The sequence below is a fragment of the Tasmannia lanceolata genome, unplaced genomic scaffold, assembly GCF_043159265.1.
Source record: "Tasmannia lanceolata isolate RefF3 unplaced genomic scaffold, GAP_Taslan_0.1 ptg000015l, whole genome shotgun sequence".
NCBI lineage: Eukaryota > Viridiplantae > Streptophyta > Magnoliopsida > Canellales > Winteraceae > Tasmannia > Tasmannia lanceolata.
The window spans coordinates 23,955,068-23,982,174 of NW_027518692.1; the positions used below are offsets into that span (position 1 = coordinate 23,955,068).

Below are 27,107 nucleotides of genomic sequence, written 5' to 3' on the forward strand. Positions count from 1 at the left end.
TAAAATAGCAATCATCCAATCCTTGATATTCATGAGAAATCATACATCAAAATATTCCAGTTCTTCTTTGGATTGTAAAGGTTTAGAAAAAAGAAGCAGCAGAAATTACACAAATGACAAGTCACCTACATTTAAAAAAAAAAAAATAGCAAATGGCCAGCAAAACAAAAGAAGTGCATACAATTTAGCGAAATAGAACATGATGCCCAAGATTAAGTTTAACCAGGAGACCTGCTAAAGATTGTTTGGATGGATCAAAACAGGCGGTTTGAAAAGTTAATTGTAATGAATTAACCATTACAACCTGCTAGAGGCAACCCGCCATCAGGTAGAGAGAGAACTGACAAGTTTAGTGTAGCAGAAGAAGAAGAAACAGAAACTAGCAGAAATGCAACTGTGGGTTGACCATGACAACATTCAAGAGACAACACTTTGGAGGGAATTGGGGCTTCATTGGGCTAACCATCACAGCTTGCTAATTGTAACCTCTAAACAGATGAAAATCGGCTTCGGAAACATATTTATGTGCTTAAGCAAATTGCTAATGGCAATCTTTCAGTGGATGTAGGCTAGAGACCTCTAGGGTTAACCACGAGGCCTGCTAATGACAACCATTGTATCGATTGGAACAGGTAGGAATATGGGCTTGGAAACATACTCACAGGTTTTGGCACTACAGCCTGCCAATGGAAACCTTCAATGGATAGAATGTAGGCTTGAGAAGCTTTACTGTAGTGGGTTGAACGTAACAATACAATAATGGAAACCCAACTTATCAGACAGGAGGAATTGAGAAGATTACTGTAGTAGAAGGTTTAACCATAACACCTTGCTAACGGCAACCTTTCGACGGAAAGGGCTTGAGAAGATTTTCAGTGGTTGGGTGACAAAATGATATTGGAAACCCTACAATAAATTGGAAGAGGGGGTTTGAGAAGCTTGTATAACCAAAATAACTTGCTAACGGAAACCTTTCGTCAGATAGGATGAGGAACTGGAGAAGCTTACTGCAGTCCCTACCCCAGATGGTTTCTTGTTCTCTGCTCCTTTGCCTGGTGTCTCACAGCCACTGAAATCAAGAACACGTCGCTCTGTCTGCAAAGGCTGCCAGCAGGAGAAAAAAGAAAACATCCAATGAGAGATTTGTTTTAAGGCAAAACTAAACATGTATCAGTAGGTTAACTAGTACATGAGCCCACGCAAGAACTCATGAGCTAAGTTGTTTCACTTGTGAAACCATGGTTTTTGGCAACATGGTTTCAGGTTATATCATGAAAAGCAACATTGGCAACCAATTTGAAACAGCTAATCGAAGTCCATATGATTCACTTTATGTCTGTCTATAGGTGCATGCTAACACCAAAACTCTAATACCGTGTGGTCAACTCAGAATTGGGCTGCTGAGTCAAATCGATTTTCATGGATTCAAGAACTGTGTGTGCATGTATGTATGCTTTCCTATGGCCCTGTTTGGATTGCAAGAAAAACATTTCTGATGGAAAAAAATTTCTTCAATTTTTTTTTTCTTTCCACAATTTAGAGGGAAAGGTTATATAGTTAATTTAAATGGATATTATCATACCTCGAAGGCTCCTCTAAGTAAAAATTGAATAGGGCTAGTTCAAGTCATCTTTTTTCATGTGTAAAAAAAGTAGGGACTTTTTAAAATATTTTCCTTTCCAAACTTTTCTAGAAAATTTCTGCAATCCAATGTGTGTTAGAGAGGAGGATCACACGAAAAAAGGTAAATATCATACCAGGACACCAGGTGGCAAAGGTACAAGATTTTCCAGTTCATTGTCTGGGAAAGGATTATTCACTTTGGAGGAATTCTGGTTACCAATGCATTTTTCGCTTGTCTGGGAAACAGTCCCATCAGCATTTCCACTTGCCAGAACCTCTTGGGCCTCAGCCCACGCAGCAGCAGTATGTTCACTCAACTGCTTCATCAGCCCAATGGCGTCATAGGACCTATCTCCAGGACTAAAGAAATATCCGATATCCTGCAATAAATATATTAGAAAAGATAATTTAAGTCTAAAAATGTTTACTTTGACACACTTATAAAAGTTACAAGGGTACAATTTTAGTATATGGGTACCATCAAAGTACAGATACAGCCTATACAGTTTTGCAAAATCAGAACTGCAAGGCACGGAAAAATACGGACATGAAAGTGGTAAAAATGCACCCTTTGTAGGTGAAACAAACACATAAATACATTAAAAAAACTCTACAAGAAAATGAATAAATCTCCGATAAACAGGGGCTTCCATGATGTTAGTGTAGATCCATATGCATATATTACGTAAACATGAGAAAATAACAGACAAGTTGTTACAAAACGTTTGGAAACACAACCTCTGATTGAATTTTATTGGCTAAGCATTAATGGTGAGAATAAAAACAGAAACTACCAGTGGAATGAAAAGGTGAAGACACTCGGAGACATAAATACATTGCAGAGAAATAAATAACAACGGGTATGTGCAATACCTCGAATGTTATATCCGTGTCAAATCTATGTCCTGGAAGAAGAGAGTTCATGAACCAAGGTGACTTCCATGCTGAAGGAGATTCAATCCCTCTTTTGAAGCCAGGAGTGTCAGAAAACCTATTATAAAAAAATAGCCACATGGAAACAGTAAGTAGAATAATCATGCACCACTGGCTTTGTAGCAAATTTTGTAGAAGAGAAAATAAAGCAAAAAAATCATCCTAAGTTCCCTAATTTATGCAGAAGAATAAGTCCTTGGGACTTTGTGCAGGAGATAAACTCTATGGGGACAAGTGCATGCTCAACTCAACTCAACTCAACTAAGCCTTTGTCCCAAAACTAGTTGGGGTCGATATGGGGACAAGTGCATGCTCTACTAAATTTCAGTTCTTTAAAAGTCTAGTTATTTATCAAGTAAATCTTCCATTCTATCAAATAGATGTTTCCAGCATGGATATCTTCTATGTACCATATGTGGACACGGATTCACGTATGGAGAGTTGATGACACGGATACAAGGTGTCCGGCACGGTAACCCCTAAAAATCCAGAATGGAGAGACATCCGTACACACACATACATATAAAATTACAGACTCATAATCATAATTTGCAACAAGATAAATGTATATTAATTTAAAAAACTAATAAACCATAGGATTATGCAACAACAAGTGTAAGTTAAGCATCAGATAATCAAATTGCAGTGCATTCATCAATCTAAACTGGTTCTGTTTAATATCAAGTATGCAATGCGAAAGAGGCACCGATAGGATATAATGAATACAATGTTGGAAGAAAAGTTTGTTTAGGTTTTAGGTTTGAGAAGAGGGAGGGGGATGGAGAAGACAACAAATATTAATTGAAATGTTAATAATAAAATAAGAGTTGCAATTCAAAAAAAAAAAAGAGTTAAAATAAAAGAGGAGGTAAAAACAATCTTCAATAATAAAACAGTATTTCAGACTTGAACGAGACAAAAAAGTGTTGACAAACGCTCATAAAGTTGACATGTCTAGCGTTACGTTTACAAGTGTCGAAAGGACAAAGAAGTGTCTACCGACATGCATGTCAGAGACGGCATGTATTGACACACATGTCAGCGTCGACATATATGTCAGCAATAAAATGTAAGGCCGTGTCTAGCTGCCAGGAATGTTTTTTCATGATAAATTAGCATCTCGAGGTGGTGAGAGAGGGGTAGGGCTGGTGGGAGAAGGAGAGAGATTTGAGAGGGAACGACTCAAATGGGAGTGAGAAGTGGCTAAAAATCAGGAAACAAAAAACTCTACTCAAAATACGATCAACTTTTTCCTGATTTTAGCTACTTTTTCCTGATTTTTCATCTCTCCTTTCCCACCTGCCCTACCCCTCTCACCACCTGAGACACTCATTTATCATGAAAAAAAATTCATGGCTGCCAGACATGGCCTAAGTGTCAGATAAATCATAGATTGTATAAAGTGGATCTCAGGAAATAATATGGAGAGAGAGAGAGAGAGAGAGAGATCCATGGTCAAGAACTTTCAAGTTTCAACCAGGCCCACCCTTGGCACAAATACAATAAATTGGTTATAGAAGAAAAGTCAAACAATATATTCTATAGTATGGCATATTTAATATCATCGAATTACTTATAAATATAGGATTTTCTTTAATAATAGTTTATAAGCTATACTAGAAACAAAATATACATGCATAACATGCCAGAATTAGAAGTCTTGCCTGGCCATGAATCAACCGAGTCTAAGTGCTTTTGGCCAAACCTAATCAATCGAAAACAGGAGAGAACTCAATCTTGCAAATGAAACATTTGTTCAACTTGGTTCAGTCTTCCAGACCACTGGGCAACTCCATATGCAAGTTGGAGTATGTTAACATTGGCATGTATATCCATCTATGTGGCTGAATATATGTGCTCATGCAAGTGTACAACTAACTGAAAAGGGTGAGGATGCCATGTAACTGTTATGATGTATTATACAAATAATTCAATATTATACACATTGCATGCATGCACATTACAAAATGTATGAAGTACATAAAACCTATATACTACCACCCATCTCTTTATTTAGATAGACTTTTCAATTGGTTCGAATCAACAAAAATAAAAATCAGGGCAGAGACCAAAACAAATGGGTGACAATACCAGCCCTTTTATCATAGATATAATCAGTAATAAATTATCCATTCCTTCAAGAACTTGGCTGAACCAGACCAGGTACATTTCTGGGCACAGAACACTATGCTCTCTAGACCCCATTGACTGCTCAGCAAGTATGACTGAGCTTCGCCTAATGGAACCATGTAGTCTCACATGGAAGTAGCATTTAGAAGGAGCAACTCTCGAAGTTCAAAACTACAAATATAATCCCTTTTTTGAGAAATAAAAAAGTGCATGGTGTTTTGAAAACTACAAATATAATCCTGTGCATAGTTCCTGACGAAATTGAGAGAACAAGCAAGAATTTTCAACATAAGAAAAAATAAAATGGAAGCCCATAATAAGAACAAATAGTACATCCAAGGGAAAACAAATATCCTGCTTTGGTGTAAACTTTCATGGTATCAGGTGTTTCACATGTAAAAGTATAACATAATCTTGCAATGTAACCATGTTTTAAAACTCCCTGACTCGATCATTGACTTGTCCAAAGTCAACTCAGTTTTGGCCTACCAAGTCAGTCACAAACATCATGACTCACCTGAGTCTCAAAACACAAACTCCCTGACTTGATCATTGACTTGCCCCAGTCAATTTGGCTTTGGCCCACCAAGTCAGTCAAAAGCATCATGACTCACCTGAGTCTCAAAACTCACCTTGTCAATCATTGACTCAGCCAATCCATGTCAGTTTTACCTTGAACAAGTTCATATACAAGTATGAATTTTTAAACACTTATCAGAACAAGAAGCTGGCCATATCGAAAGAAGTAATAACCAAGAACAAAATAGAATTGAGTCTTACATGCTAAAGTTTTCAATGTCAGCATCGTTGGGCAAGCCAGCCTTCTCAAATGTAATTTGTAACGGACGACCGTGATTCCTTTCACCGACACTAGGTGATAGAATCCCAATTGATGATTGAGAATGACCATTTAATTGAGCATGTTCAGATGTAATCTCTAAACTTCTACAAAGTTGATTTCTCGGACTCCTAGCAGAACTTCCATTCAAAGATTTATCCATTTGATATCCATCTTGAACGGGGGAAAACAACAACAGGTCATTCATATTATGTTCAACAAGAACTCCAGTTGGCTGCTGTATCTGGAAAAAAAGGGCATTGTTAAATCCAAATAGAGTGAAGCCACTTGAGCAGTACTAAAACCAATCGATAAGCACAAACAATACAAGAAAGCATTTGTTGCAGAACACAATGAATAGAACATATGTTGAGCAGGAAGAAAAATGAAAAGGAGGGCACCAATTGGTAGAGAAAATAAGAACAATGGATCAGCTACAAATTCAAACAGCATAATCTTCAATTTTATCAAGAAGCTACTAGACAATGACTCCAATAGAAAGACATTATTCAAATGAGTATTTAAGAATATCTAAATATGATAATATGAAAAATAATGTAAGATAGAATTCACATCTAGAAGTAATGGATAACCTATGATTTGTGGACACAGACACAAGTGTCGCGTGTCGACATGGACACGGAGTGTCAGACACGGCAAACCTCCAAAATTTAGAAATGGGGACACGGCTAAAATACAAAGTATATATAATCATGATTTGTGGGTACGGATTCGTGAGTTTGAGTTTCAACACGGATACAAGTTGTTTGACACGGCATCATCTAAAAATCTAGAAATGACGACACATACATACATATAAAATTACTTTTTACTATCATAATTTGTAATAATATAAATATGATATCCATTTAACAAACTAACATGATACAATGAATATAGTATTGGAATAAGAGCTTTTTTAGGGTTTTAGGTTTATGGGAGGAGATATAACAACAAATATTAGTTAAAGAAGAGCTAAAAGGAGAGTTTATAATAGAAGAAGACCTAATAATAAAAGAGGTAAACATAATATTAAACAATAAAACAGAATGTCACACTTGACATGATACAAAAATGTGTCGACACGCCCACATGAGGTCTAACACTTCTAGCAATACCTTTAAAAGTGTCAAAAGGAGTGTCGACACTTGTGTACACACGTGTCATGTCGGACACGGCAAGACACGTGTCTCAGTAATAAATTCAAAGTGTCGGCTAAATCATAGTGGATAACCAAAAAGATGGAGCAAAAGAACTTGGCAATGCTTATTTGCCACCATAGTCTCCCATAAGGGTAACAACTTTTGAATGGATACAATTCAATTCACATCAAATGTAAATGACTATGCTTATTTTTCATCCTAGAGATTAGAAGGAATACCAAGAAGATCCGTTCCATTTCTTTGTCCAAACTGAAAAACACTAGGGGATATAAGTTACACAGTTTTCTCTGATAATTTATCAAATTCTCTTTATTATATATGAATTGATTTGTCAACGGTTCAAATGTCCCCAAGGGTTCAAATGTCCCCAAGGGTTACACATTTTTCCTAGAAACCTTTAATTTTATTATTGCCATTTATTCAAGACATCGTTAGTGGCTATTAATTACTCTTATATTCAAGGCATTCCTACTATCAAATGTTTCAATTGCCTTTTATTAACTATAAAATCCTTAGTGAAAGTGGAGTACGTACGTATATCAGAGTTTAAAAACTCGTACTCAGAGAAGAATTTGCCTAAGGTAAAATCGAGTTGACTCGTACGAGTCTATGACTAACATAGTGATGAAGTTCAACCTCACATTGAGGTTGAAGAGAAATTACAATCTTCAATGGTACATTCAAGGGTAGTGAAGATATACGTAAGAAAAGGAACCAAGGGAAGAGCCAAGGCGTGATATGGAGCGGGTGTAGAAACAATGCAAGAGAGAAATCTCTGTCCCATGAAATTGGGCCCCACACCTTATTACAATAAGGTGATATTTTTTCTAATTTTAGTGTAGTTAAGTGATATGGCCCACTTTCTTTTACATCTTTTATGTCTATTTTATTGGCGTGATGCTGCTTAGCTGGTGTTCCTGCTCGTGGTGCTCTGTCGTTGCTCACGTGCGACCTTTGGTGTGCCTTTTTGCTCGATGGATCGTTGACCCGTTGTTATTCCCCTGCCAAGGTGCACGGTTCGATCCTTCGTGGTTCTAGACTTATTTGCCGGGTTCTCATTCAGGGGAAGACCCAGTTGTGACTGCTCTCGCCGTAGTGCTACTTCATGGGGAGTTGTTCCTTTTTTGTGGCCGCTGATCTCAACGACTATACTCTCATGGTGGCCGTTATCTTTTCTTATGCTTTCCTTACGTATTCACCACACCAGCTTGAGGACTGTTATACCAAGCTGGATGTGTGTAAAAGATTATGTACTTTTTGTTATTTTTAGTTGTTTGTTGTAGTTTTCTTTGTACAAAGCTGGAGTTCCATAGCTTGAGGGGGAGTGTTGAATAATGTATTAGGGTATTTTAGATATTACTTGTAGTAGTTAGAGGTATTGTAGTCATTGTACATGGTTGCCCTAGTTTGGGCCTATATATACATCATATTCATGAGGAGCTCCCTAGTGGAGACTCTCCATCTTTCACTCCTCTTCTTCTTCCTCTCTTCTTATCCTAGCTCCATTTCTAACAATTTCATTAATGTAGAGAATGCTATTTGATTGCCAACATCATCTAATTGCACGCAAGTAACCATATCTTATGCATGTGATGATCGGCACGGGACCAATAATACCTCGTAACTCTATGTAGTATTGACATAGAGTTGGGGTCCTTAGAGGGGCAACTGGTCATTGTACTTTGTTATACTTCATTATATTGTACTTCTTTATTGACTTTATTGTTCCATACATGTGCGACGACACATGTCACAAGGTGTTCGATGTGATTAAGCCATTATGGATGGCTTTTTTGCTTATGTATAGTTTCTAAGTATGTATTTGTGCTTATTCTAGCATTTCCTAAAGTTTCATCTTAAAATTTCAGCATTTGCATATGTTTTTTAAAAGATTAAAAAATTTCATCATTTGGATATGTTTCCATATGTTTCCATGATTTTACAAGAATTCCACCGAAACAGAAATGTTTCCAGGCCGACCGAAATAGGAATTTAAAAATTTGTTTACTTCTTCAAACCCTCCCATGTTACCATCTCTGTTTTCTGATTCCCCCTGAGTTTGCATCAACTCTTGCTTACGCATGAAATGGGTATAAACAATACCAAATTGTGCAAATTTTTTCTTTAAAAAAATTATGCAAATTGTCCCCTTGTCTATATCATCTCCCATCATGGTTTTTTCCTTTATGAGATCAATACTTCCCATCGTTGGTTCAACACCCCTTTTTGCATAAATTTCTTAGCATTATCAACGGTTTTCTTTTCTTGGCCATCTTCACTAGTCACAAGATATTTCTTAGAGGCATAGGTCTGATACCAGTTGAGGAGAAAAAGTTCAGATATATGTTATTCAACTTCCTTGCATATGTGACAAACTCCAACAACATTGAGGAGAAAAACCAAATCAAATCGCTTGTCAAAGATTAGAAAAGAAGTCAATGAGCAAATAATTTCTACATCCCATTACATTGAAGAACTGCCTGCAAACAGAAGAGAAGAGAATTGACTTATGCATAAACACTTGCAAATTTAGTGATCTCTTAAACTCATTTGGAACAATTACTCAAACCAAGCTCATTCATTGCACATCAGCCGGTAGTTGTCCATACCAACTCCAGCTTAGTAGGCTTGAAGGGTTAGCGTTTAAAAATCGAAGGCATAACATTAATCAAATTCCATTTTTATTGTTCTATCTCATAGTATTAAGGCATTCGAAACTCATCTGCTTCCAATTCAACTTTCTGTTAGCTACAATTACTAAATTAAAGATTCTATATATTTTTCCAATTGAAGGTTTAATTATTCTAAATATAGGATAATGGCCGAGAGAAACTACAGAAGTGACCTATCAAATGCTAGTTTCGAGACACTAAAAAGGGTTGATGAAGATTTTATTCCCATAACTAAAAGAATAATGATGGGATAAATACAACGAGTCCAACTATGGGAAGATCACCGTTACGAATAACAATCGGGATTGTGGCTCACCACACCCAAAGAGCACATGTATTGTTATTGGATCTTTGATCTGATGTGCCACAAACAGGAGACATTGGGGGTTCCCATGCCAAACAGAGATCTCCTGCCTAGTTAAAAGTAAAAAATTATGCTTTGCCCAATGACGTGTTTTAATTACCAATGATCAAGGGGCTAGGATCATTATTCATGGCACAAGCAGTAACAATGGACCATACACTCATGCTAGCCCACCAGATTAACAAAACCGATCACCGTACATGTGTCCCACATCTCCGGTGGGCTTTGACCATCAACATTCACAGGGATTTGATCATCCAGATAGCCTTTTTTTAACATGAACTTTGGTTCCAAAATGCATACAGCAGTAGTGTGACTGCCTGAAATAAAGTGTTCCAAAACGCATTTCCCATTTCCATGAAATAGTCAATAAAACATTATGGCATTACTTGTTAGATTTAAGAAGAAAAAAGAGAGGGGAACAAACTCACTGTTTGGATTGTAATATTTGCATCAATCTTGGTATGTGAATCAAAACCGGTGGTTCCTCGCTCTATCATGTTCTGATTGCTACTTTTATCAAACGCTTCATCTGGACACTTTCCATGTGAAAATACATTTGTGTCACTTCTGTCTATAGAAGCATGATCCGAATTTTCCTTTTGTCCCGGGGAAGCTATAGATTTTTTCGCAGGGTAATGAGATGGAGAAAGAAGAACCCCATCAACTGTGGATAAGGATGCCCTGCATGCCCCATTTTCATCAAATATAACATCCAGGAAAGAAGAGTCACATCTATTCCGAGGGGATGATGTACAGAATAGCCCATGATTCATGTTCCTCACAGATTTCTTTTCACTTTTCGTTTCTTGCAAAGGTGACAATAGATCATGCTGTCGTTTCCTTAAAATGGAAGGAGTGCATAAGAAGGATTTGGCAGCACTCTTTAGAAGAGCATCAGGGCTAACATCACGAGAAGGCGAATCCCATAGGCTGTATGGAGTAGGACAGTTCATAGAGGTCATCAGTTGCCGAATCCCGAGCGGACTATATGCCTCACCACCAGATTGCATTAGATCACAGCTAACAAATGGAATATCCAAGACTGGAAAGCGGGGAGGCTCATAAAATAGCGCTCCAGAATCCTTATTTTCAGTATGCACAGTTGCACTTCCATCCATACAAGTAAGGCTTCCAATGGCATCTGTGGGGATGGACCCACACATATCAAGCAGTATTGGTTTCAAATCATCCTTTTTCTGATTTTCTTCAACAGGCATGCAACCCTTGGCCATTTCACTTCCACAGGGAGAACGAGTAGAGTCTTTTGGATAAATAAAGTCATTGTATGACAATGTAATGGGCTCTAAATCCTGAATGTCAATTGACATGTAATGGACATCCAAGTCATTTGAACCTTCCAAAGAATTTCTCGAAGAAAAGCCTTCATCAATCCCTGTCTCCACAACCTTAGTCATACCACAATCATCTTGAGATATTAATACTTCATTTTCAGGTTTATCAGCATCAATAACAATATTCCCCAGAGAATTAGGAGCGCCGGGTTCCATGGAGCCTTGTACAAGAACAGATTCTCTTTCATGGTTTTCACCAGCACATAAGTTATAGCATTTTTCCAGTAAGACCTGTGATTCCTGCACTGACTCCAGTGTAGCTATATTATGCAATTCATATGAGCTCAACTGACAAGCCTTACTGCCAGCTCTTCCAGACTCGTGTAGAAATTTTTGATCAAGGATATTTGCTGAGATGGTCCCACTAGAAGGTATTTCTAGGGCTGCACATGTGGCTTCTTTTATAGAAGGGTAATCTTCTTTAGGAACCAAAGATGAATGCGAATTTTGCAACTTTTCTAGAGCATCATCATCTCTCATCATTAACTCTTCTGAACCATGACTGCATTCTGATAATTCTTCAAGTTCTGCCCCATCTTTGTAACCACTGTCTCCACTGTTTTGTTGTTTCCTCATAGAGGATGAGGGAATACATTGGTTTGGGTTTTCTACATGAGGTGCGCCTCGGAATTGGAACTGTTCAAGCAGCCCTGAAGCCAAGTAGGAATCTAACTTCTTTTTAACGGAACTGTTCCAATGATTCTTTATTGCATTATCCGTCCTGATGCACACAGAACAAATTGAACCATAAATGAACCCTTACCATTTGCAAAAACAATTCAAAGAAACTAATTTTAACAGTGATGTTTTTACTTTAAAATGACAGAACAGAAACCTCAAGACCTACCTTCCAGGTAAGAATTTTGATAATTCTGCCCACTTGTTCCCATAAATTTGATGAGCATGAATCAATGCTAGTTCCTCTTCCTGAGTCCATGCCTCCTTATTTATGGAAGGATTAAGATGATTATGCCACCTGAAATATGATATGTTTCCACATAAACACCACTCTCGTAATCACAAAAACATTAAACCAGACAGAACAGAGACTATTGCACAACAAATTAATACATAACCCCACATTACATTCTGAAATTAGAAAGAGAAATATCCTGCTCACTCACTATCACCACAAATCAATACATTACCAAACATTTAAATTCTGCACAAGATAATTATTTTCTTGTTCAACATGGCACAAATGGATAGATGCAATCATGCAATCCATGAATTATGAAAAGGAACTTCTCTGTTAATCTACAATGTGAAAGTCTGAAACCTCTAAAACAAGCAAGAATGCTTAAGAACATGTTAATTGTTGGTACTTGAGTAAAGACATTTTTCAATTCTCAACACTCACACAAGTTTTTAGCGCAAGGGTTCAACCTTGGTCACTTTCTCAATTCATGTTTTGATGACAACAAATACAACATGATAACCCGTGTTAGTTATTATACTAGTGTGTGTAAAGTGTGTCTAAGAAAGCTCCTTGAAGGTCCAAAATTGAAGGTCTGAAGCTTGATGGCATGGAGCTTGGAGCCATAGAGACTGGATCCAAAGAGTGACGATCTGAAGCTGAGAAGAATTCCATGGGTGAAAACTTTGAAGATTTGAACAGCTCTTGAAGATATGAAGTGCTTAAGTCAAAGTCTTAGATTATATAAACTAGTTCCTCAATTGCATTTGTGGATAATGGCACTAGGATAGTTTAAAACAAGGGTAATTAAGCTAAAATGAACATAAATAATCACGGCACACAAGTCCGGATACTCGAGTGCAGTTTAAACTATGAAAGAACGCATCCAGTGCTCCGGACAGACAACCGTGGGGTTTCACAGACAATGATGGGAAAAACCAACAAAACAAACAGTGCCCTTGACGGATGACCATGGCCCTTGTTGACGTATCCTATCCATGGTTGACCGTGCACAAGGACAGTCGACCGTCTGAGGGACTGGCCCCCCAATGGCTAGTTTGACGGACGACCATGGTTCGTCCGTGGATCACCTGTTGAGACCGTTTGAGACTTGTAACGGCTAGTTTAGCCTCCAACAAGGTTTTAAATTTCGGTTTTGAGCCGAAATTTCAGCCGAAATCATGCAAAATATGATTATGATTTCGTTTATTTTTTTAATTTCGACCGAAATTTCTAAAATTTTGGTGTCAATTTCGGTGGGAATTTCATAAATTTCGGTGGAAATTATAACATTTCGGTGTACATTTTTAAAATTTCGGTGGAAAATTTGTAAAAAAGTTCAAAATGTTCGGTGAAATTTCGGTAAAATTTCGGCGAAATCTTGTGAAGAAACGACTTCATGTGAATTTCGTTTCGGTTTGTACCGAAATTGAAATATTTTGGCCAAAACGAAACTTTTCGGCCGAAATTTAAAACCATGGCCTCCAAACCTCTATATAGGGCCTCCGAGGTTTCTAAACATTGAATTAACACACTTGGGCTTTCATTTAACATATATTCTAAGTGTTGACCCTTGTGCCATCATTTACTATTCAATTGAGGGATTAGATAGGGTTTTTCTTGTAATTCATTTGTTGAGTTTTGTGAAAAGCTTGCGTTGTAGATCACTCTTGTAAGAAGATATCATTTTCTTTCTTTATTTCTTTCTTGTAATTGGTGATAAGGGCAGCGGATCAACCCTGGAAGGTCAAGCTTGAGGATAAAGCTTGGATTGGTGGAGGGCACTGGATCAACCCTTGAAGCTTGGTGTAAAGCCTGTAAAACGGTTTGGTCTTCACCCGTAAGAAAACCAGGATAGTGAACCATGAGAGGGGATATCTCGTGGGAGTGCGCGTAGGCCGGGATTTGGCAGAATGCACACTCTTCTAACTCTTCTCCTTATTTATTTGTGCATTTATTTTATCAGAATAATTATTTTCTTAATCAGCACTGCATGTAAATTGATGAATGCAGTTTCCATGAAGACTGAAATTGAAAAGGAACTTGGCCACGGATTTAAGATACACCAGGTGTTTCAACATTATTAAATAAAAGAAACAAAAGATATGCCACTTAAGTTGTGCACAAAATAATTATTTTCTTAATCAATATTGCATGCAAATTGATGGATAAAGTTTACATGAAGACTAAATATGAAAAGGAACTCGTCCATCACTCCATTGATTTAAAAAGTGAAAGTCCGAAACAGAGAATGCCTGTAACATGTTTACAACGAAGTTGAGAGAAACATAGGCCAGGTGAATCAACATTATCAAATATGAGAGACAAAAGAAATATCCCTTAAGTTATGCACAGAATAATTATTTTCTTATTCAACATTACACGCAAATGGATGGAAGCAGTTGCCCTGGAGACTGAATATGAAAAGGAACTTGTCTATTTATTTAAGTTGCAATGAAGAGTGAATATGCAAAGGAACTTGTCCATTGATTTACAAAGTGGAAGTCTGAAACATCTACCTAACTATATTACCTAGAAGAATACAACCCCAAATTCATCAATTTAGAAACATTCTATATCCCAGTAGCAAAGCTTATGTAATAAAAGTTAAGCTATAAACAAGCATTTGGGGTTTCCGCGACCGGGAGAGGGGGGGGAATTGTCAGACTTTTCCCACACTGTTATGAAAAAAATGTAACCTCAACTTCATCATTTGAGAAAAACTATAAGGCCCGCCTACACAGCATTGCATCATAATCTTTACCAAAGGATGAGGGGTGACAGTCCATATATCTCTCGACCTGACAATAGAAGAGAGCTTTACATTGATTCCATGCTTCTTCTTTCTTCTTTTTTTTTGAAAGAAACTCCATCCTATAATAGACTGTTGGACCAAGGGAAAGTGGGAAACTCTATGGAAATACAAGCATAATGCATCTGTTGATGAAAAAAGCCAGGATAAAACTTCTAACCGCAAAGGACACTTTAACTGCAAGTCTACCAACAAATTGATATAGACACATTTATCTATGGGAAATATGAATATCATGTCATGGGAGTTTTAAAAGAGGGAGAAGGGAGCCGCGGGGGGGGGGGGGGGGGGGGGGGGGGCAGGAGAGACTTCAGTTCTATGTATAAATCCAACTCTAATCCAAAAGTCAAGGGAGATGCATATGTCAAACCAGATGGTCTATGAACACCCTAATCACCACAACATCAAGTTAATCATAGAACCCTTCAAGCTCTCACTCGGATGAATATTTTAATTATATATCAATAAATAAGTTGATGGGTATTTTCTCCCAAGGAAAGACTATGGGAATCAGAAATTATTTGTACATTTCTAAATCCAATTCTGGCATCAAGGGGAGGTGGCATATTTGACAGTCAAATTGTTTGACTTGAAACAATAAATAAGTTGGTGGGTATTTTCTCCCAAGGAAACACTATGGGAATCAGAAATTATTTGTACATTTCTAAATCCAATTCTGGCATCGAGGGGAGGTGGCATATTTGACAGTGAAATTGTTTGAAATGAAACAATAACCACTTGACATAGAAACATATCTGTGCAACAGATATTACAGATAATGCAAAAATAGAAGGTGGCATATTTGAAAATCAAATTGTTTGACTTGAAACAATAACCACTTGACATAGAAACATATCTATGCAACAGATATTACAGATAATGCAAAAATAGATTGATCAACAAAGCAAGCTCGAATCAGTGCTCCACAATGATTGTAGCAACAGCAAGAAATTCTTATTGTGCATGATTTTGAAGAAGGTAGGCAATGCCAAGGTCTAAAACTAAATCAAAACACCATGAAGAACAAAACTATTAGCATAGTTAGATTGATAAATTCAAAAGGAAGAAGAACAGCCAATAAGTGAAATATAATTACTATATCAAGTTCAGTTCTGCCTCCACTAGGACAAAACTAAGTAGCATGAACATGGAGAACAGAACTACAATAATTAGCATTGTTGGATCGAAAAATTCAAAAGGAACAAAGGAAAAACTAAGTAGCAAGAACATGGAGAACAAAACTACAATAATTAGCACTGTTGAATCGGAAAATTCAAAAGGAGCAAAGAAGCGACAGTTCCTGAGAAAAAAAAAACCAAGACTCATTAAAAGAATAGATAAATTAGTAGGGAACTTCTTAGTGAAATCATAAACTCTATATGATTAACAATCAATCATACCGTGAAATAAAAGGTCTTCACGAATGAAACAAGGTTCCTTAAAAAAGCATTATATTGTACAGCGCTGTTGGCAACAGATGTGTTTCACATTATTGTCAATAAGCAAGGAGCATGAAACTCAGCAAGGTTTAGACAGGGTTCTAAGTGTCGGCCAAAATTGACACAAAGCGACCTACATGTTCCCATTTGTATCCCACCAAAACGAAATCCTTCGACCAACATATATAGATTTTACTAACATTTCTGTCGTGTACCGAAATGCTACCTTCTTAGTATGTTAATTACAAAACTTTGGTTGAAAAGTCAAATTTTCGACTAAAGTGCATAGAGAAGCTCGAGCTTTCTAATTTTTGCTTGATAGGCGTTTATTTTACATTCTTTTTGTTTGTTTATTCAATTATGGTACAAATAAATCTACATCTAGATTAGTGCATCAATTTTCATTTCTCATGGATTTATGCTTTTGAAAGTTAGGAAAAGGTATATTTTTGAATAAAAACTAACCACGTAGGCACATCAGCTTCTACTTTTATTATATGTAAGCTCGTGCTCGATCTACCAATGGACAGTCATTTTTTTCATTTGGAAAATAAATCATTTTATTTATCTTTGTTTAAAAATCCTTTAAAAATAAGAACAAAAATATTTCTGAAAAAACTTCATATCTTTATTTTAGCTTCTAATTTTTTTATATGTGAGTTATTGAATTAACAAATTCAGGATTTTTTTCATGTTAAAAAATAATTATTTCATTTATTTTTTTAGAATATCCTTCAAATTTCTATCATTATATTGTACTTCCTTTATGAAATTAATAAATGGAGTGGCTTTTTCCAACATTTTGGGTTTATTTGAAGCATATGTATATATAATTATATACATTTTCAATTTAGAATGGACTATCCTCTTCCATACATTTGTAACAACGCATGTCATTAGGTGTTTGATCTTGTTAAAGTTCTATGGATGGTTCTCTTTCTTATGTGAAGGTTTCTAAGTGTGTATCTGTCCTTATTCCAATATTTCATGAGGTTTCATATTAGATTTCCTTCATTTGCATGCATTTCCATAAACTTCTATGATTTTATAGGATTTCCACTAAAATACATGATCGAAATCGACATTTTTCTGTTTTTTTTGGCGACCGACATGCATACCGAAACCAACATTTGAAACTAGCATTTAAAAGCACATAAGGTTGACTAGTAAATAGGTTGAGTGGATGCAATTTTCAAATTTGATTTCAAGCCAATATAAACTCAACAAGTCTTTAAAGCTTCACCAACTTGAAGCCTGAAACTCTTCTTATCTACCAAGTGGTTCTTCTACACAGCTTCATAGTGAGAGACAGAGAGATAGAAAGGGAGAGGAAGATAGAGAAAGAGAGAGACAGAGCGGGAGAGAGAGAGACAGAGAGAGAGAGAGAGAGATAACTCAACAAGATGGCTAGTTCTGAAGTTATTATTCTTATTATTTTTTGAATGGAAAAATGCATTAATACAGGAGTATGCGTGTCAGTTCTTTCCATTGAGTGGGTTCTTTTCAATTTTTTGAAGATAAAAATGCATTAACGCGTGTCGCAATTGGAGGTGGGGGCCGATCGGACGCACCACCCATGGGTAGTAGCAGATCCGCCAGCTCCCGACAAAGCTGGAAAATTCTAAGAATTCTAATAAAAATCTTTTTTAAAAAGAATCCAGTTTTCGAAAAAGGACTAAAAATTATCTTGAGGCGGCCGGCAGACATCCCATGCGCCTCCCCTGTCATTTCAAAAGCAGGCTTAATCATTTCCAGCTTTGTCGGTAGCTGGTCGATCGGCTGACACCCATGGGCGGTGCGTCCGATCGCCCCCCACCTCCAATTGTGACACGTGTGAGGGAATCTTCCGTTAACTGAAGGTGGCACCCACCTTCAGTTAACTACCCCCGCCTTCAGTTAATCGTCGCTTGACAAGCACTGAAAAGGTTGACCGATTGATCGGTTGGACCGGCGTTTCAATTCTTGTCCGTTTCCAACTATGGGGCATTAACCCCCCAATTAGGGGCGTAAATGGATATTCGAAAATTCGATTACCGTCCGCATCCGAATCCGTTTAAAGCGAATATTATCCGGATCCGTTTCAAGCGGATATTATCCGAATCCGTTTATGAGATACCCGGCTCTTAGCAGATGCGAATCTGGTAAATGGTATATCCGATCCGTTTAACATCCGAATCCAAGAAGTAAATCCTTTTTATTTATATTAATAATATCATTAATATTTATTTTTAGTAATGACACACTATCTTTTGTTTCTAAAAGAAAAGTGAATTTTCTTAGAAAAAAACAAAAACAAAAAGTGTTTTGGGTAGGAAATGAAGTAATCTCTCATTTTAAGGGCATTCTTAGAGTTTGACATGGCTTCTGTATGAAGCAACAAATGTGAGCTGTAGGATGAAAGAGACAAATGAATGATGGTGATTGAAAGAAGGGGCCTACTAAGGTTTGCAAGGAGAAGCAAGAGGAGAAAGGAGGAGACTGAGATACCATCTTCGGCATTCCTTGGTGCCTCCAACCCCACCAAAATCCACCGCCACCCCTCTCCACCTTCTCACAGCCACCTCCATCACCGCCAGTCACCTCCATCTCTAACCCAATCCCCATCTCCATCCCCATTTCTCTTCATCTTCCACAATCAGCACTCCCACTTCCCCTGTTCAAAATAGCCTAAACCCATTCCATCATATACATAAAAAAAGAAAGAAAAAACCAAAAGACCACTACCAACACCATCATCCATCCCCACCGCCTCTCTCTCTGGCTTTGTTTTAAAAGGACGAAGAGGATCTCATATATTTTAGGGTTTGAGAGTTAATTTTGTGAAGAGAAGGTAGAGGTCTAGATTTAGGGTTTGGAAAATTTATTCGAGGAGTAAGAAGAAGAAGAAAGATAAAGTGCTGCAATACAATGTTTGAATTTACTGGATATACGGATACGGATAATATCCGAATTCGAACAATATCCGACGGATACGAATTCGGTAATAGATATTAAATATCCGTCAAATTCGAATCCGAATCCGAATTCGGGTAGTGTATACTGTAATCGAATTTGGATATAGCCATATCCGATTCGAATTCGATCCGTTTACACCCCTACCCCCAATGAAGTAGACATACATCACTCAAGAGAGAGTACGGAAAACATAGCGAAAGGGCCAGTAGGCTGCTATTTGGCCAATTCAACTCAAGAAGAGGAAGCCAAGAAAGACCTAAGGCGTCGGTCCAATGAGGAGAAATGGATATAGCTAATTCTGTGGCTACATATATTGGACAGCAAATATGACTTAAACAAAGAGACTAGATATTACTTAAACAATTATTTTGTACTGAATAAACTACTTTATTCAAAAAAGAAAAGCCTTATTTATGAATCATACCTTTCCCGACATTGCTTTCCAATGCGTCCAGGTAATGCTTGAGCAATGGTTGACCACTTCTTCGCCCCATGTTTACTCACCAGTTCAACTATTAAATCATCTTCCTAAGATGTTGCAATATCAACTCAATTAGATAACCTATGCAGAAATATTCAAGAAAATTCCAACTTAAAGATTAGTAAGAAAATGTGAAAATAAAGGAAGCAGGGAAGGTTTGCATAAAGATTCCATTTACATCTAGAATACTTAAGTTAAGATGTAGCAAAGTAGGGTTTGCATAAGATTCCATTTACATCTAGAATACTTAAGATGTAGGAAAGTAGGGTTCATAAGGTTCAAGTTATATCTAGAATACCTTACCTCTTTCGACCATGGTCCTTTCACAAGTTCAGGATTTAAGACCTTCTGCCACCTATGCAAGCACTGAACATCGGTCCGATCTGTAAAAAATTCAGCTGCAGAAGACAAAAAGTACATATAATGTAAAGGGCATCATATTCTGGGTTAAAAGCAGAAAGTCAAAGACATAAACAAGCTTGGTAAAACACAGTTGCTAGACCAAGAGATGGAAATATAGGAAATGCCTGCATAAGACAAAAAATACAGGATATGTGAGGATTTAAAAAATGAATACAAATGAAAGAATGTGTGTGAGAAAACAACAGGGGACACTAGGAACTGAGGGGGAGTTGCAGGATAAACAAAGCACAATGTCGCACTCTGAGATATGGTTTTTGATTTTAAAGAAACATTTTTGGGGAAATTTTTTGAGAATGGATTTTTCTCAAGAAACATGCAAAATGTCGGTAAAAAGCATTGGAAATGTGACCCCACATCTCAAGAAACATGCAAAATGTCAGTAAAAAGCATTGGAAATGTGACCCCACACACACACAACACATTGTCTTGCTTTGAGATATGGTTTTTCAATTCAAGGACAAATCATCACAAAAAATCTCCAGAATTTGGGGAGACGGTCCCATGGCTGTTTCCAAAACGGTTTTCCAACCATTGTTAAGGACTGAAGGGTTCCTGATAACTATGGTCAAAATGACCCCGATAGAATGTTTCCTGCATGCAAGGTAACCATCCCATCTAATGATATGCTATTGAAGTAATATGAAACAATTCAACCAGAACAACACATATGGCTCAACAAAGGTAACAGAACCAACAACACAATACTGGCTACACATACTATTCTGGGATATTATGCAAGAGAAACAAGGTTTTAAATTTTCGTACACATGTAGCTCAATATAGGTAAAAGAACCAACAACACAATACTGGTTACAATACTGGCTCAATATAGGTAAAAGAACCAACAACAAAATACTGGCTACACATACTCTTCTAGGATAGTATTCCAGAGAAACAAGGTTTTAAATTTTGGTTTTGGTTTTGGTTTCAGTTTCGGTAGCCACAGAACGTTTTGGTCGCCAGAGAAACAAAAATGTATTGGTTTTGGTTGGAAATTTTTGTGGAAATAATGTAAAATCACGGAAACCTATGGAAACATATGCAAATGATAGAATTTAGAGACAAAACTTCAGGAAATGCTAGAGTAAGCACAAATACACATGTAGAAACATATAAGCAAGACAACCATCTATAATGGTGTTAAAACATCGAACACCTAGTAGACTGCATTGTCGCGCATGTCTGATAATTTAGTAGAAATCAAATTTCACATGTAATTCATATAAATATTTATACATACTGATATATTATACCACTATTACACTTACAATTTTGGTTTATGCATTTAGCTCATTTCGGTTTTGGTTTTGGTGGGGATGGAAATGGAAGCATTCCAGTCGTTTCGTGTCGGTTTCAGTGGAAATTTAAAATCAAGCAGAGAACAAAACTATGAAGTAAATTTCAATGATCATGGAGAAGCACATAAAAAAATTCTAACCACGTGAAAATGACAATGCTTCACAATATAAAAAGTTATAAAGAGAATCAGTCCTCACAATGGACCCATACATATCAAATGGGTTCCTTCTCCATATCCAACACTTTTGAAGTTTAAATCAGTTACTATAAAAGATTCCCTCATGCATACCCATGACATTGTCTAAAAGTCACAAGCTGTCTCCACAACTTCATAAGAAAAATATCTCTAGTGGATTAATGCCCTCAAGCATACCCATGCCATTGTCTCAAAGTCACAAGCTGTCTCCACAACTTCATAAGAAAATCTCTCTTTAATCCACGAGAACCAGTCAGGTTGGATCATTTGATTTGATTTGATTAGGGGATGAGATACTAATTCGTACTAGATATACAACTATGAAGCACAACATAAGCATGTGTTCTTATTACCTTTGTAAAAAAACTGGCTTGTAGGGGAAAAGTAAAAAGATATTCTATGCAGGAATCATATACAATCTACAAAATAATTAAATAGTAGCCCTGGACTTGAACCACTGTGAGACTGATGCATCTTAAAATCTGGAACACAGTGACCTTCATACACTCAAATTCTGTGGTTTATGAGTCTGTCTCAACTGTCTACTGTTAATGTCTTCTCTTACCTGAAATTTCAATTTCATTACTTTTCAACATTTTGAACACTTTACTGCTACTTTTTAGCACATAGTATAGATTATGGTATTCTTTTACTTAAATGAACTTTGGCCAGATATTTTGGGGTTTTAGAAATAACTTCTGTTTTCAACTTTTCATTTACAGTATCCACGGCTGAACTTCGATATCCAAGCTTGAACAGATTTCCAACCATTTATATTGAACTTTGTTTGGGTTCACCATTTCCAAGGACTTCATAAGTTCATCAGGGTATGTTTATCAGATATGAGTGAAATTTCTTCAGAATTGGGAAAGGCAATAATAGTGGTAATTGGGAAAACAATATCTAGCTATAATTCTGCAGAAAATAAATATATGATAGATGCCCAACTCTTTTTCAAAGCTTGGAGAAAGTAGTCCAAGCATACATGTTTACATTAATAACTGCAAGATGTCCTAGTTGAAGATTGCACCGAAGAGAAAATGACTGGAAAGAAAATGTTAAGAAGTGGTTGGAGGTGGCAAAATGACAAAGTAAAATGAAGAACAATGGTTAGAAAGAAATTATGTAATTCATAAAAAGGTGCATGACTAAATATAACAAGATATAAATAAGTGTGTGTGCGCGCTTGAATATGTTTGAGTGAACGCACATGCATGTGCATGTGTGTGTGTGTATACACTATAAAGGATATCAAGTGCAAAGATACCTATTTTTTTCCAATTTTTTCCGTTATAACGTTGGACAGCATGGCACAATAATGTATCCTGCATACAAGAATACAAAGCAAACCATACATCCTATCAGAAGATGCACATTGACAAACACCATCACATATATATAAATGAAGTAACCCATCAAAAGCATACAGTAAAAACTAGAAACGGAAATTTGCATTAAAACAAAGAACATTGATTGTAGTTCCTCTACAAGTAGATGAAATAAACTAATCCTAAATAACAACTTCTCAAGGTTAAAATTTTCTAAGGGATCGTGATACTCCTTGCTTGGAGGACATGCCACCTCAAATACCATCGAAATTTCAAACACCCCTTCTACTAAAAAAAGAATAAGGAAATGAAAATTCATAAAAGTAACAGGCCTTAATAATGAGAAAGAAAAAAGGAAATAAATAACTTTCATTAAATTTAAGTTCATGCCAAAGGCCATCTAAAGCAGATGGAGAAATAATGGAAGTAAAAGAAGAAAATAGTAAAGAAGCATTAGAATAGAACTGAAATTCCATTTAGAGCTCCTCCTGTCAGCTACTTGAACAGACATTAGAAAAGATTGAAAGCAAAGATCCTAAAAACCTCATAAAATTGGAGAGTTAAATGTATATGCCAAAATGTTTCTTCAACATATCAAAACAAAAGAACATTAAGATGTCGAAAAAAGATGAAGATCAAATACTGGATAGGTACCCAAAGTGAAAGTGTGGCAACCGTATTAAAAAAAAAATAGGTTAGTTGGCCACAAAACAAGGGTTTTATTTGCTAAGAAGTTTAGGAGTTGTTTTTGAATCAAACTAGTTTTCTTTTTTTAGGAAGTAAGTTGGTTTGGATGCCATAGGACTCCTAAAATTGCTATATGAAGTGAAATCGAAAAAGTGTAAAAAGGGGGTTCTCCCCTTTCGCCTAAAAATAAGCGAGGAAACACCCCCCCTCTCTCGTGAAAATTGATTCTCTCTCCATGATGTATACGGAAATAAAGAGGGAGAGAGAGAGAGAGAGAGAGAGAGAGAGAGAGAGAGAGAGAAGGGGATTCCCCCCTTCTTGAAGTAGTTTATTTTTATGAAAAAAGGAGGTTCCCCCTGTTTTGGAGGATTGAGTTTATTAAACCATTATTGACATGATTAGAATTGTTCTCTTATGAAAGTTTGAAATGCAAGTTGAGACCTTTCATGTTTATGGGGTTGAGCCCTATGGGAATGCAGTCGCTGTCACATCCCTGGCTTGTGCTGCCGGGTCAGGGGCATGACAGAAAGATCATAAAAATAAATTATATATTTGAAACATGGTAAGTTTATCATGTTTCAACAAAGTGAAGACTGAGAGTTCCACTCCTAATAACGTAGGAAATAGCTACTACAAAAAACTAAAATATCAATAAATTCCTAGCACAGTTAAATAGTTTGTTAAGTTCATAATTTAAACAAAGTATACCATGAATACATTTCCATGTAAATATTACCTCTTCAGCTGTCCACTGTCCCTTTGTCGAGCGCCTCGTAGGACCACTTGTTCTCCTACAAAAGCAACACATCAATGTCCTAGGCGAGAATTCTCTCCACAAACCAATGGCAATCATTCCTTGGTTTCTAAAAATGCATTCAATTGAACAAAAATGATAATAGAGACTAAATTTGAAACAAAAAATAATCATAGCCCAAGTGTCTCCAAAAAATCCCTAAAAATCATTAACAAAAGCCACCATAACTGTAGAAAGAAAATATTACTTAGACCTCCCTACATACAAAGCTTATTTTCCACCATAGGTTATAATGTTATAGTAATAAATGAAAGAGAGTTTACATTAGTCCACATAATAAGCATATTCATCTATTGTCCTATTGTCAACAATACAATAAGAAACAAAAGAAGAGAAGAAAAGGAAAGAAATATCACTTGATCTATACATCATGCTTACTCCAATGTTACTATAGGAAATTTACCCATGTAGAGTTCGCGATTTCTGAAACCCCGCTCCAGCCCCATCAAGGAGAGGAGGGTCCCAAACTTCCCCTCTCGTAACAGTTCTTGTCCTGTCACTTGCCATTGTTCCTTGATTGACAAGTGAATTTGCATACACCGATCCCCACTCTATGGCAACTTTCTCCAAAATAGGCTCCCCAAACCATCATCAACCTCCCTAAAGAGCTACAAATGCTTCCTCTTGAGAGTGAAAAACAGCAAACTGCGAATAAAAAATGCAGAACAGAAAAGGGAGCACCAATTATGAGCGCCAGCACAGAAATGTAAGAGAGAAAATGCCAACAATTTACTTAATGAGGAAAAATTTTCAGAGGCATTATAATGAGTAAAATATAACAGAAAAGTGCAAAAGCCTACAAATATGAAGACAACTGAGAGAAACATGAATGTCAAAATTTCTTTAAGGAAATTAGGGTTCAAATCAGCAAATAAAGTGTATCCAACCAAGCAACTAGATATCTTCAGTTGATTTTCTATAGCCAAATCAAAGTTTAAAATGGTAAAAATATTCAACCAAACAAACACACAAGGGTCCAGATCGGAGGATGTTTTGGTTTCTATTTTTTGTGTTTCACTATGCATCTCCTGACCATAGGGTTCAGTTCTAATTTGGCTCAGATAAGAGATTGTTTCGTTTGTGGTTGTTTGTGCTTCACTATGCATCTCCTGACCATAGGGCTCCCTTCTAGTTTTGTCTAAGTAACATTAAAAGGGTATCCATAACTTGTTCAAGAGCCCACTAGTCGATCTGCCTCACACTAGCACAGAGACAGAGGAGGAGCAGATCTTAAGAGGCCCATCGTGAGTTAGGAATTTGTTAGCAGTCCCTTATTAACTATTCCTATCTTTAAATGACGTAAGACTTCCTTTTCTTCTTTCCGTTCATGTATTCAGCTTTCTTTACAATTAGGGTAATCAAGTGGCACCTTACATGAATCTACTTCTCATCAATTATCAATACACTGAAGCCTTCAATTTCCTCTAAAGAAAATCCTACTGCATTAATCTTCTTGAATCCTGTGGATCAAGTTGTGGTAGTTAACAAAGTCGTATTTATATCGGTTTCTTCATTGAAAGATCCATGCTCATAAACCATAGCAGCTGAGTACTTTCCACAGTATCACGCCATTTTTATTCCGAGGAGCTCGATTAGGTCAAAGTTGCCATTGAAATTCATCAGTAGTCAATCCAAAGAAATTCCCTAGAGAATGTTTGGTTGCCAAAAAGGTGCGGTTAATTGATACTCCATTTTCACCAGGTAACCCAGACAGCTTAAGAAAAAATCTTTTTTTAAAAAAAGGGAAGAAAAAAGGTAGTTTTTTTATCCAAAAAAAGAAAAAAAAAATCAACCAACCAAATCTGCCTCCATTTTCATCAAATATGAAGACAACAAAGAAAAGTGAGAAATCCCAATTCTCAAAATGTTATTCTAGGAAAATACATGTCAAATCAAGCCCCCCCAAAAAAAAAAAAAAATCTGCTCCCAAGCACTTAAAACCTAATCTACAGAAGGCGATTTCAAACCAATTTCGCAAGGTTCCGCTTAAAGACATTGGGACTTCAAATCGAGCCATGAGTAATCTGGAAATTATCTTCTAAAAATTTACAAGAAAACGTAAACAAATATAACCTAATTCTAGATCAGATGAAATTCGAAAAGAAAGAAACTCACGTAATCAAACGCTTTTGATGAGACAACAGATAGAGGGTGCATTGCAGATCTTTGAAAGAAATAATCTCCGATTTTCCAAACAGAGAAAAAGAAAAAGATTCTCAGAGAGAGAGAGAGAGAGAGAGAGAGAGAGTTTATTTGGAACACATAAAAGGGGGATTTCTCTGCAATTCAAACCCTGTGCTTAAACGTCGAGCAGCTTCGGAATAATCTGACGGATGATATTTTTTGTATATTGACGGATAACGAGATCTCTACCGTCCGTTTCGAAGGTTTCTCAAAACCTCTCTTTTAAGTCCGCTTTCATGTTTCGAATCCCCAACGGTAGGCAACCGGCTATAGCCGGTTCCGTACCGTACGGGGCATTAACTTTATTTGCTGTTTAAGATGTATTCACCCCACGCCCACGCCCACTTGAAAACACGGAAACTTTGGCCTGTGCTTTTCGGTCAATGATTAGGTGAAAATTTGAAATTTTAATAAAAAGAAAAAGGTAGAGAACAACTAAAAAAAAGACTAATGATCTTGTAGAACAACATGATCCTAATAGTAAATTGTCGGTTA

The 27,107-nt window shown here is 36.7% G+C and overlaps 1 protein-coding gene across 1 annotated transcript; it reads right to left on the minus strand.

Annotated features, from left to right (window-relative positions):
• LOC143845554 (transcription factor MYB3R-1-like) lies at positions 1–26,703 on the minus strand. The gene is made up of 12 exons (XM_077353934.1): positions 26,544–26,703; positions 24,832–25,073; positions 24,351–24,405; positions 22,867–22,924; positions 19,985–20,079; positions 19,625–19,728; positions 11,926–12,054; positions 10,155–11,799; positions 5,467–5,768; positions 2,497–2,614; positions 1,758–2,003; positions 1–1,104 (listed from the first exon to the last, which is right to left on the minus strand). The coding sequence occupies exons 2-12, from the start codon at positions 24,933–24,935 to the stop codon at positions 961–963; spliced, it is 3,000 nt and encodes a 999-aa protein (XP_077210049.1). The 5' UTR covers positions 24,936–25,073; positions 26,544–26,703; the 3' UTR covers positions 1–960.
• Between the last annotated feature and the right edge of the window lie 404 nt (positions 26,704–27,107).